Source organism: Oryzias melastigma, linkage group LG20 (genome assembly GCF_002922805.2).
Source record: "Oryzias melastigma strain HK-1 linkage group LG20, ASM292280v2, whole genome shotgun sequence".
Classification (NCBI taxonomy): Eukaryota; Metazoa; Chordata; class Actinopteri; order Beloniformes; family Adrianichthyidae; genus Oryzias; species Oryzias melastigma.
The window spans coordinates 21,514,621-21,527,760 of NC_050531.1; the positions used below are offsets into that span (position 1 = coordinate 21,514,621).

General features: G+C 37.7%; 1 protein-coding gene across 1 annotated transcript in view; it reads left to right on the top strand.

Moving 5' to 3' along the window:
• The first annotated feature begins 631 nt into the window (after positions 1-631).
• f3a (coagulation factor IIIa) overlaps positions 632-13,140 on the top strand; it is a 16,817-nt gene continuing 4,308 nt past the window's right edge. Inside the window, exons 1-5 of the mRNA XM_024280535.2 lie at positions 632-759; positions 3,043-3,154; positions 3,489-3,682; positions 11,164-11,345; positions 12,201-12,369. Coding sequence (XP_024136303.1) covers positions 705-759; positions 3,043-3,154; positions 3,489-3,682; positions 11,164-11,345; positions 12,201-12,369 — 712 coding nt within the window. The 5' untranslated portion in view covers positions 632-704. The remainder of the gene's footprint in view (positions 760-3,042; positions 3,155-3,488; positions 3,683-11,163; positions 11,346-12,200; positions 12,370-13,140) is intronic.

The window sequence follows — 13,140 nt, forward strand, 5'->3', positions numbered from 1 at the left end:
ACAATCAGTTTTGGAAAATTTAGACTTTTTTCAGGTTTTTAGGCTATTTTTAAGTTTAGCTATTTTTCAGCTACATTTTTTAAAAATGCTAATTTGGCATTTAGCTAATATTTTAGCTGGCTATCAGCTTCAGTGATTTCAGCTATAAATTTCAGCATTTTCAGCTATTAGCTTCAGCGTTTTCAGTTATCAATTTCAGCATCTTCAACTATCAGCACTAGCATCTTCAGTGGCCAAATTCAGCTTCCAGCATTCACACTAGTATTATGTTGGTAATGCTATATATCTAGTTCATAATTATGTTATAAAGTTGTGGTTTTAAACTTCTAATATTTTAGTTTTAGTGTTTAATAAATTCCGCTCTAGAAGACTTTTACATCGCGTGAAGACCAAACAAAGTGTTGCTTTGCTATTAGTGTTATTGTGATACAGGGGCCCGCTTGATGACAGTGTGAGCGCGCGGCGTTCCTGCGCTGTGAGCTCAGCTCATCAGGCCTACTGTTGCCTCCAGAGACTGCGGCTGGGTGCTGACGTCACCGCCGGACGCTCCTTATATGGCGCGTCCCCGAGCTTCTCAGATCAGCGCGTGCGGTGAGAGAGTCACGGAAAGCTGTCCGCTTTAAACGTGCCGCTCTTCAGTCCCGGTCTGCAGTAAGAGCGAAGGAGTCAGAACCGTTTTCCCTCATCAGACTCTGGATTACAGCATGGGTCCAACAGCGTTCCTCTTCGTGGTCTCGGTGCTGGTTCGGTGCGCCTCCGGTGAGTTCTGCGTGGTTCCGTGGAGCTGAGAGCTGGAGCATCGTTACTCTGAAGAAGTGGAGTTTTTTTCTGAGCTTGTTTCACATGGTTCTAGACCTCTCGTGTCCAGACGGTGAACGTCTCACCTAAGTACTCTTGACGTTAGCACTATACTAAAGTGAGGCAGAATACTTGAAGTTTTTATATACTATAGCCGACATTTCCAGTCATTTGTATCATCTTTGTCCATTCTCTTAAACCCATAAAAACAATCAAAGAACAAAATGGCTTAATATAAAGTAGTCTATTTAAGTGTACTACAAATATACTAAAAGTTAGGTAGTATACTTGAAGTAACTTTTTATACACTAACTAGATATTGTAAAATTAAAGGGTTCCAGTCTAATCTGAAGACAGTATTTCTACACTACTTGTACATGGTCCATGGTATACTTGCTATCCTTGTACTCAAGTATAGTTAATAAAATCAACTTCAAGTTCTAGTTTTTGCAAAGGGTACTCAACGTTCACTGTACCTTTTATACATTATTCTCATTTTTAGTTGGATGAAAGCCTTTGTAAAAAGTTTACTGTCAATTTTATTATCTTTCTACATTCTCAAAAAGCTATAAAAGCAATCAATGAACGATGGTTTAGTATAAATTAGTCTATTTAAGTGTACTACATAGTATACTGAATTTATACTAAAAGTGGCAGAACATACTTAAAAACTTAAAGTGCTCCAATCTAGTCTGAGGAAGTATGAATACTTACTACACTATACATAGATGGTCTACAGTATATACTGACTGTCCTAATACTCAATTACACATCATAAAATAAACTTCAAGTACAAGTTTTGCTAAGAGTACTCAATGTTCATTGTACCTTCTTTATATTATTCTTAATTTGAGTGGGTTAGTTGGATAAAAACCTTTAATAAGTTTACTGCCATTTGATTGATTGTTTATTTAAGACAGGGACAGCATATATTGATAAAAACATTTAAAATATAATTTTTTTAATTAATTTTATTTTTTTAAATCTTTGTACATTCTCAAAAAGCTATAAAAGCAATAAATGAATGAATGCTTTAGCAAAAAGTAGTCTATTTAAGTGTGCTGAGTTTATACTAAAACTATATACTTGAAGTAACTTTTTATGCATTGACTAGATATTGTAACATTAAAGTGTTCCAGTCTAATCTGAAGACAGTACACGTTTGCTACACTTCATATACATGGTCTACAGTATTCTTGATGTCCTTATACTCCAGCACACTTAATAAAATAAACTTTAAGTACTAGTTTTAGCTAGAGTATTAAAGTACACAATACTTTTTCTACATTATTCTCATTTTGAGCGGGTTAGTGGGATACAAACATTTCTAATAAGCTTACTGTCATTTATACTATCTTTCTACATTCTCAAAAACTATAGAAATAATCTATGGATCAATATCTCATCATTTCCCTCGGCAAACACTATTCTATTGTAGTGTACTACAAGAATACTTAGTTAATACTAAAAGGTAGGAAGAACTATCTAAATCAGATTCCCAAACTCAACTTCCCTTGGGGCCACTGAAGGCGGAGTTTTCTATGTCTACTGAACAAGTTTATTGAAAATGTGTTCATGTATATGTACTAAGGACTAAGTCCCTTGCTAAGGACTTTTTCTGACGAGCAGATCCAACGACAATAGAAGTATTAAGCTGAAACATCACAAAGCAAATACAAAGTTATCGTCAAAGAAGTGTGTACTTGAAGAAGATATTGCTTTGTAGAAATTGAACTTTCATAAGGCAGGGGCTGCAAATGGTCCGCTGAGACCCCTAAACTACAGATTATACATCTGAAATGCTCTAATTTAATCTAAAGAAGTATTCAGTAATCTTCTACACTTCCCATGCACGGTCTGTAGTATACTCTCTATACTTATACTCAAGCTAGGATAAACTTCAAATGTACTCCTTTTTCCTAAAGGAATGCTCAATCAGTGGTACATTATTATAGTTTTCCATAATATAAAGCAAATATTTCTACTAAATAATTTTTTATTAAAAGGTTGGTTTGGAACTGTATCATCATCATCTTCGTCATATGTATATGTCTTCTTCATCCCACACAGCTTAAGCAGGAATGAATCTGACATGTGTGGAAAAGCTTAAATCTTGATACTAGTCAGCGTTTTCCGCTCCTATGTCTAGGAATTTCCATGTGTGTGAAGAGTAACTCGAGCTTCCAGACGGTCCCGACATGCCGTGTGCTCACTGCTTTCCTTTGCATGTACTTGTGGTTGCAGGTTCCTTCCCTAAAGCACAGAACGTCACTTGGAAGTCCACCAACTTTAAGACGTTGCTCTCCTGGCATCCCGAGCCGTCCCCGGAGTACTCGTACACTGTGGAGTTTTCGGCGTGAGTGTGACTCGAAGCTTTCAGTCGTGTGGTCGTGACAGACTGGGCATTTCCAGTTCACATCATTTTTCTTTCTTTTAACTCATTTTCTCTCCATACATCCCCGATTGCAGTGGAATAAATGGCTGCAAAAAAACTGAATGATTCAGAAGTTTTAGCAATGTGCTGCATTCTAGTGTGACTAGAATATTTAAATATGCAGATAAATAGAGTTCTTATAAAGCTCTTCTCAGGTTGTGTACACACTGTTGTGTCAGCTTTGCTCTGTTATCACTTCGTATTAAAATGCTTGTGACTGAGTCACGTTGAGTGAAACACTGTCAAATATTTGCAGGATTGGACAGGACAAACAGAATTCTCCTCACTGCGTTCTCTCCTCTGAAACCTTCTGTGACCTGACCAGCTACCTGACAGATGTGAAGGCCTGCTACACAGCCGATGTGCTGTCTGTGCCCCCGCGGGGGGTCACCACTGACCTCACTGAGTTTCCACACTCCAGCTCAGAGAGATTTTGCCCCTACAAAGACAGTAAGTGTTGCTGTTCTTGTCCCAGCTGTTGTGGTTGACTGGAGTTGAGCTACAAAGGTGTAACACATTGAGTTTATTACAGAGAGATTCTTGAGGATGAGCTACAAAGCAAAGGTTTTTTTTTCATATTGAGAAGTAATTACTACGGCTGCCGTGATTACTCGACTAATCGACGACTAATCGACTATTAAAATAGCAGATGACTAATTTAATAGTCGATTTTTACTTTATATTATATGGAGTCAGGGTGTAGTAAAGTTGAAAGTTATGATGGCATTCTGCTAGCTTTTGGACTATTTTGGCATTTATTAAGGTTTTTTAGGCTAATTTGGAGTTTAGCAAATATTTCAGCTGCCTTCTAGCTATTTTTGATAATTTAGGCCTTTTTAGGCTATTTTGAAGTTTAGCTAATATTTTAGCTACATGCTAGATATTTAGGCTAATTTAAGTATTTTTTAATTTTTTTTTTTACGCTTCTTGGAGTTTAGCTAATATTTTAGCTACATGCTAGCTGTTTTGGCATTCACACTACCATTATCGCAGGTAATGCTATATATCTAGTTTATAGTTAGTCTCAAGCTAATGATGGATAAGATGTGTGCTTTACATTCAGTTTGCGCATGACCCGATTGGTTTACTAATCAGAAAAAACTTAAATGAAAAAGCTTGCGTAGCAAGAGGCGATCACGTTGGTTCCAGAAACGAAAGCCAGGAATTCTGGTCTGCGTGCGTTTTATTGACTTTTACTGAAAGTGGTCGCTTTAACGCGAGTCGATGGTGCTTGTCTGAACACGCCTTAAGTCACAAATGCCAAAAAAATGCATGATAAGGAAGAAAAAAATCATATATTACCGGTAGTTGTTCTTTAGTAAGAAAAGTACAATTTGCAAAGCCCAGTATAATATTCTGTTCTCACAAATGTGGTTCATGTGTCAAATTTGGCCCGCTATTGTGTTCATAAACTTTTAACCTGATCACTACATAGAAGCATTTACTGTATATATCATTTAGAATACATGGAAGACACAGATGGTGTTGAGAGATCAGTTTTATTTACTTTGAAGAGCTCTACAGAAGCATTGATAATCACGTCTCCATGTCTGGGTTCATGAGATTATTCAGCCTCTGCCAGTACGGTGAGCTTCACCATCTACTGCAGGAGCTGATCTGAATGATGAACACTTTCAATACTACATCCATGTCTCTGTGACCCAGTTTGATGACTTGCTGTCACGTATCAGTCAGTGGAGAAAAAAAATAAAAGAATAATGTCTTGATGCAAATACAAAAACTAATACAGTTCCAAGTAACAATAAAATTCAGGGGGAGAATAATCACATTCTCCTTCATGTTTGGACTTGCTTTTTCCTTTGTCTTGTGTTGCAGCCAGGAAGTATTAAGTTAATCTTATTTGAATTAAAATATTTTCCATAAGAGATGTTTTAACCGTCAGAATAATTCTTGGCATTGTGAGAATATTTTTTTTATTTGTCATTTACCATTTTATTTTGTAAATGCTTGTTAGATGCAGCAGAAAATCCCCTTTTTTGGAGTGTGCAGCAGAGATATTTTGATGTTTATGCAATCATGTCCTCATGCTTCGGCTGGTTCAAAAAAAAACACTGAGTTTGGGGCGAATAAAGTTGCCAAAACGAAGACAGAGTCTTGTTTACTTTAAAGGGTGCAACACTTGCTGTCAGTAGCAAATACTGATCCACACATCTACAGCGCCCTCTAGCAGCTGTTATATTATTAACATTCTGGAAAAACCAAATTAGGAAAGAACATATTGGATTTTACTCCGATCATCATTAGAAATTAAACCAGTTGTGGCCTGAAACGTTGATTCTGAGTAAGTCTCTCCTCATTTCCCAAGATCCCTCGATTTTCACTCTCTCCTGCTGTTTACAGCCCATCACAACAGTAAGCTAACATTAGCGGTGCAACAAAAATGGTGAACAACATTAGACCGATGCAGCCGCACAGTTTAGATTCAGATTCCAGCTCAGACGCGGATGCATCAGAATGGAGCTTGTGGCCCGGCGATTGTAGTTTGTGTGCAACAACTACGAAAACACTCACGATACCAGTATCTATCAGAGGAGACACTGAGGTAAATCTCAATATTAGCAGATTTAGTGATTTTCTTTTTTTTTTATTATTGTTGAGCTTTATTTAAAATGTCCTTAACAATCTTAATATTAATAACTGAATAATAAATCTCATTGTTACAGTTAAAGACTAAAACCATGCTTGTTTTTTGTGCTTTACCTTCACACATCAGTTAAAACATTATACCATTTATTATGTGACTTACTGTGAGAATTGTCACTTCGCTGTTGATATGTGAAAATAATGTGCCATAAAATGACGACACCACTCAGTTCAGAATATGTTATCCAGGATATGCTTTCAATTCAAGACATGGTCAGTGCAACCAGTGAATAGAACACACTCGAATAATCTTATGATCTCTGATTATTTGTGACATAGTGGCTGGGAACAAAATGTTCATCTCATTCAGAACATCACTGCTTGTATTTTTGATTTTCGTAAACTTTATGGTTTTTGAAATATTGGGTAAAATATGCCCCATAGGAAATGAATGAAAAAGTCCCCAAAATTCCGTATTTTTAAGCAGATTAGCAACAAGTATTTGTATAGATTCATAGGCTGTTTTAATCTTTTATAGTAACTTTAAAAAATGGCATTGAGCTGTTATATCAGCAGTAGGCTAATTTGGCATCTACTGGGGTTTTTTATGCTAATTTGGAGTTTAGCTAACATTTTAGTAGCATGCTAGTGTTTTTGGCTAATTTGCTATCTACAGGGTTTTTTTAGGATAATTTAGAGTTTAGCCTCTATTTTAGTTACAGGGTAATGTTTTGACTAATTTGGTTTACTGAGGAATTTAAGGGTATTTTGGAGTTTAGCTAGTATTTAAGCAACGTGCTAGCTTTTTTGTGGCTAATTTGGCATCTACTAAAGTTGTTTGAGCTACTTCGGAGTTTTGCTCATATTCAAAAAACACACTAAATATTTTTGCAATATTTGCATAGATTGAGAATTTTTAAGCAATTTTACTACAATTTTTTCAAAAATTTAGGTCAATAAAATTTAATAAAATTTCTAGTCTTTAACAATTAAAGTAAATTATGTCACCATTTTCAGCAAAAAGCTTTATCATCTTCATCCATCCATTTTCAGAAAAAAGCATTCACACTAGCATTATCACAGATAATTCACCTTTTCTAGTTGAGTTTATATTACACTGAGATTGCTTTAGGCTTGTAAGTCCACCACAAAAACTATAGAAACGGTGAAGACAAGACCGAAATAACACTCAAGCGCTGCCTGGAAAAAAAAAAAAAAGCTGACATCTGACCAGCACACATTTATGTCCTGCTTTATGATCTGCCATCTATGTCCTATTTCTAGAGAAATTCTATTGGGAAAAACACAGTGTCATGGTATGACCAGTATTCCTCATCATGGCTGATCTATTCATGGAAGGAGTAGAAAACAGAGCCTTCCCTGGAACTTCACCTGTACGTTCTTTCAGAAGTGCACAATACAATTTCCAATCAAAACCAAGGAAGTGGAAAAATTCACTCGTCGTTTCAGTGCGATAAACAGATGAATCGTTTCGCTCGAAAAACACCAACGACCTTTGTTTCCTGTTCTTGAACCCTTTGGTCTACACGGAAGAAGGCAGGAATCTGAACATTAAGATGTACAAGAAACAGCGTCACAGGAAGTCCTTAATCACACTGGAGAGGAACTGGTGTTTGATTCCCACCACTCAATTATGTGATTTGACACCCCTAACCAGGATAGCACTAGGCAGACACCACACCTACTAAACCGGAGGGAACCAAAGAAAAGTTTTGCATTAGAAGAAAGGTCTCAGAATGGAATCTTTTGATGTGGAAACATGGTGTATTTGTTAAATATTAATGTGTTTTCAAAATTAAAATCTACATCAAATATTAACCAGTTGGAACGCCCAGTTCTGCAGTTAAGATCCAAAGTCCTCTCTATAATAAGTAAAATCTTTGTTATGTCTTGGTTGAAGGCAGAAAATTCTCTGCCCCCATACTTTTATATTCAATCAGATTATTTGGTCCAATGAATACACAAAATAAGTTATAAAATTAATAAATTATTAACTCCATAAAAAAGCTTGTCTGTTCCATAACTCCATTTCTGTTGCTTTTGACAACAACATTATTTCAGATATGCTTCCTAGAAATGAAACACGGTGCTTAGCAACAAATAGTCCAATAATCTTAAGAATTAAAGTCTCAAAAGTAGACGATTGTTGCACCAGTGTGTATTGTAAACAGTGGTGCAGAGGTAGAGTGGTCGACCTCTGATTGGAGGTTCAGTTCCCGCCCTTGTGTCAAAGTGTCCTATATAAGACTCTAAACCCACATTACTCCTTGTGGTTGAGGTTGGCGCCATGTAAGGCGGCAGGGTTGTCTGTGTGTTCACGGGTGTGGGGACCGTAATGTGTGTTTTATTGGCTTTAAAGCAAGGAAGAAAAGCGCTTAGAAGTACATTTCATTTTTTTTGGTGGGTTTTGTTAAAGTCCCACTCCTATGAAAATAGAGTTTTTTTGTATTTTTAACATCTTCTTTTGGCATTTTTGATGATGGAGGATATTAATGAAGAAAATTTGGCTTAAAATGGCATTTATGAGTATTTCTGTATTTAAACTGTTGGGAAGTAGACAAATAGATCACTGAACGTCTTCATTTAGCTGGAATCTGGATCTAAACTGGATAACTCCAATATAGCTGACCATTTTCGTTCCATCAGTAATGTTAGGTTAGGAGGAGCATTGTTAGGGGCTGTAAGCCAGTGGGAGAGAGCGGTCAAACAGATGGATGGCAGGAAGTAGGGGCGGGCTTACTCCACACCAAAGGTCCTGACTAGAACTCAAAGGCGACTTTTTTTTTAACTCAGCAGCTCCTTTTAATGGCTGCCTAACCAGAACTACCTAAAGAAAACAAATAAACAAAGCCCACATACTAAGACTACCAAAGTCCAACCCCAAACTAAAATAACAAAACCCAGCAGAGTAAGAGTGCTGAGGACAAAGAGGGGATCATTGTTGAGTATGAATTTGGACCTTGAGTCCATAATACTAAACAATTCTATTCTGCTACTTCTAGGTTTTGATCAGTAATAAACAAACCCAAACGGCTCTTTTACTGTTTAAAGGTTGCCGGCCCCTGCTTTAGGTCTGCAGGTACACTTTTATTTAGAAGAGTCCAAATAGCAAACTGGTCCAATCTGCTGATTGTACTGCTAAGATGAAAATGAACCTTTGGCAACACTTTATGTGACCTAATGTTCATTAGGTAACGGACATCAAATTCATGAACTAAACACACCAAATAAAAACATTGCTTTCACAATTTTTATTATCATTGATTAAAGCTCTTTAGAGAACTCAAGTTGCTTTGCGCCACATGGAGCCTGCTGGCTGTCATTTGAATAACCCCGATCTACAGGGGGGGTCAACAAATTAATGAAACAATGTCTCATCTCGTGCCAAATCTTAAAAAACAACCATCTAGAAGTGCATTGACGGGAACTGAAAAGAATTAGTTTTGTCCCTTTTCTTTGATGTCACATAACTAGTCTGACTTCTGTGTTCTCAGCTGCACGTTATGTAATAAAGTGGGGACTGAATTTAGGGGACAACTTAGCAGCACAGCTGTTGAAACACGTTTCTAGACAAACACGCTTTACAGTTCAGATCCTGGGAAAGTGACAACATAACTACAAAGACAAAAGAAAGATGACTTAAGAATAGGACTCCTACAGACTGGAACTGTAAAAAACAATTCAGCTTTCAAGGCTCATAACTTCACCTCAGTTTGATGTTATTATGAAGGACCTGGAAATGAAATCACTAACCTGTAGCTATTTTTAACTAATTCATTTGTCTTATTGAGTTTTATTTTTAGTGTATTCTATGACGTCTTTGGCGTGTGTAACTTTTGCCTCTTGACCGGGACTCCCTTGAAAAAGAGATCAGTTTTTTTTCCTTGTTAAATAATGGTTAAATAAATGAAACAACGTTTTTCCACGTTACTGTATTCCCTCTTTCTGGAGGAGACCAGCTGCAGCTTTTGTGGTCAAATGAGTAAAACTCGCTGATCTTTAGGTTCCAAGGTTCAGATCTTCACACAGGAGCAAACTCATAACCGACCAAATCCCCACGAAATCCAAGAACAGAGAAAAAGCAAAAAGAGTATTTTTCTGTAATCCTTCAACTGTAAAGGATTGAAGAGAGTTCAATAAAATTGTCATTTACCTAAAAAAGTTATAATGTTCTTGGGATTCAAATTCATATCACAACAGATGTGTGTAGGTCTACTTTGCTCAGTAAAAACCAAATCTTTTTTGTCATTTATTTGGTCATTTCTAGAGGTTTTTGTTCTTTGAAGACCCTATCTCGCATGTGTCAAAGTGAAGGCCCGGGGGCCGGATCCGGCCCTCTGGGTAATTCTATCTGGCCCTCCAGATCATTTTATTTTATTGTTATTAATGTTCCAATGTGATTTTGCACTTATTTTGAACATGTATAATTTTGACAAAATATATTTTTATGGAGAGTAAAATATTAATTATTTAAGGTTTAAGTTGATTTATTCTGGAATAATATTCCTTCCTGTTTTTTTTTATATAGTTATATAAAAAACGTACATTTTTTAAGTTTTAAACATTTAGTTTTTAGTGTGTTTATTAAATTATTAAATTGTGCAGCCTCTGACTTCATTAGTTTCTGGGATTAAAACAAGATTAAATCAAATGAAGTCGGTATCTGAAGCAAGAAACTATTTTTCACAAATAAATTTGTGATCTCACTGAATCAAATATATTTTTAAAAAAGTACATTTTTTGGTGCTGTTCACCTTTACTACACTCCCGATAATGTAAAGTAACGACTAAGTAACTAATAAATTAGTCGTCAATGATTTTAGTAGTGGATTAGTCGTTGATTAGTCGACTAATCGTGGCAGCCCTAGAGGAAATATATTGAGAAAATGAAGCTCTAACCTACATTTATGAGTATTTCTTTGTTCAAATTGTTGTGAATCAGAAGCAGACAATAAAAATGCTGTTTGAAAAAGAGCTTATCTGTGATATAAAAAATACGCCACAAGCTTCCTGCTCTGAGCTCTCAGCAACGAGGAGGGGAAGGGGGGCGGGATTGCTTTATGCCAACAGTCAACTCAGGAGGTGAATTTCGGATGAACTGCTGCCGTTCTGCAGAAACTATGTCCTAGAAAACAGCACTGATTTTGACAACAAAACGGCATCATTATAATTTAAAGACGACTGGAAACGCTCTTACAGTACAGCTCAGGATGACTGGACTGGGGCTTCAACCATTACACTGAATACTTACACTCTATAGTGACTGATAAGACCGATCAATGATCTTGATCATCCTCTTCCTCCAGCGGAGATTGGCCGTCTGGACTTTGAGCTGATAAGGAATGAAGATAAGACCAGCACCACACTGCAGGTGACAGACTCGCTGACCGCTGTCTTCAGAGATGGACGCCAGCTCAGCATAAGGGACATCTTCTCCGATCAGCTGCAGTACAAAGTCACCTACTGGAGGAACCAAAGCACTGGCAAAGTGAGTAACTGCAAGCAGCAACAAGACATGTTCACATTGAGGGGACAAAGTATGTCCCACTATTGACCGTGGAGGTGTTGGACCAAAAACCCTTCCTCATATTTGGTAAAACATCTTCGAATGTGAAGACCTGAAGATGAACTTCATAACTCGTGACTGCAAACATCTACCAGCAAAGTCAACACTCTAAAACTGACAGTCCCATGTGGAAGCATATTCTGCCACAGTCTGATTAGATTACCAGGAACCAACATGTTTTGGTTATGCTGACAAGAATGTGCTGGAAGTCACGTAGAAGTTTATACATTTTAAAACAAATGTCAGCAATTCTGCTGCAGGATGCAGGCAGAGGAGCAGCAGAAATCAGACATTACAACGTCATATGTTTGCCGTCAAAGTCAACGACCAGCTCTGGTTTCTTTAAGCTGTTGGTGTTTGTTGAGGTGTCAGCAAAGTCTGGAAGTCCTCCTCCGTGTTCTGGTACATCCAGCAGCACGCTGACGTTGGATGCTGATGTTAAACTCCATCAAACATCATCTTTGTCGTCAGCATACGTCTGAATGTGACACAGTGCCAGCACAGTGCCCTGTGGAGCTCCAGTGCTCCCTTAGATCTGGTGTGTATCACTGAGCTGTCAGCACCACTTGATAACACTAAAGTCATGAACCAGTTCTCCTAAAAAGGTCATATTTTTTCAACCAGCTTCTAGTTTTTATTGTTTCTTACATTTTTCTTGTTGTTCACAAAGAAATTGGATGTAAAGAAGGCCAGAAGACCATACCATAAACAATCACCTGTAAAAAGAACTCAAAAACCTTCGTTGAGAGACGTCTTCCTGTCTTGATATGTCCTCAGAAAGTGCTGCAGTCTAAGGACAGAAACATAACCCTGACCGACCTGGATCGAGGGGAGAGCTACTGCTTCTTCGTCCAGGCTCTCATCGCCGACCGCAGCCTGGACAAGCAGCTGGGGGAGGTGAGCCAGACCAAGTGCTCCAAAAACGACAAGCCGTCCATCTTCCAAGGTGAGCTGTCCCCTCCCCACCGTTCACACGGCAACAGCGATTCAGTCGGGTTGTTTCTTTACCTCCTAAAATCTGTGGCTACTTCCATTTTAGCATTCAGGATAAGGTTGTAGCTCTCAAACTGAGCAGAACTGCTCCACAGCTCGTTGGTCTGCAGCCTGGTGTCCGTCACATACACAACCTTCAGTCTCAGGATTTGGTCTGTCTACCGTTAGGTGACCCTAGCAGCTGTGGAGGTGATCACTCGGGTTCTCTGTGGTTTTTAATGCAGCACGACAACCTGGATTAGAATGGAAAAATCCCTTCCATCTCATAGAAACTGAACAGCTCGGCTTTGTTTTCAAGGTTTGGAGAGTCTGTTAAAGATTATTAAGTTAATTGTGAAGAAACACAGGAGGCAGTGATGATCGATGAGGTTCAAAACTGAATATTTTACTGCACTGGATACTGTAAAAATTCAAAAATGGGCTGGACAAAGAGGGTTTCTAAGAAATATAACCTGTTAATTTGTATTCAGTGAATGTGAAGCAGTTGTGACAGCGATGACCAGCTGCATTTACTGTAGCTGAACAGTGCCCTCATCAGGAGAGATGATTTCATTTCTCAAAATAAAGAGGTCTTCAGTTTCTCAGTTTTCACTGAATCACTGATAATGATTAGCATCTAATAACTAACTTTGAGGATGCATTACATTTTACTCCAGTTTGTATTTTAGAGGTTTCATAACCCAAGAAGAAGAAAAATCTGCATTTTGTACTGGTTTCCTGCAGG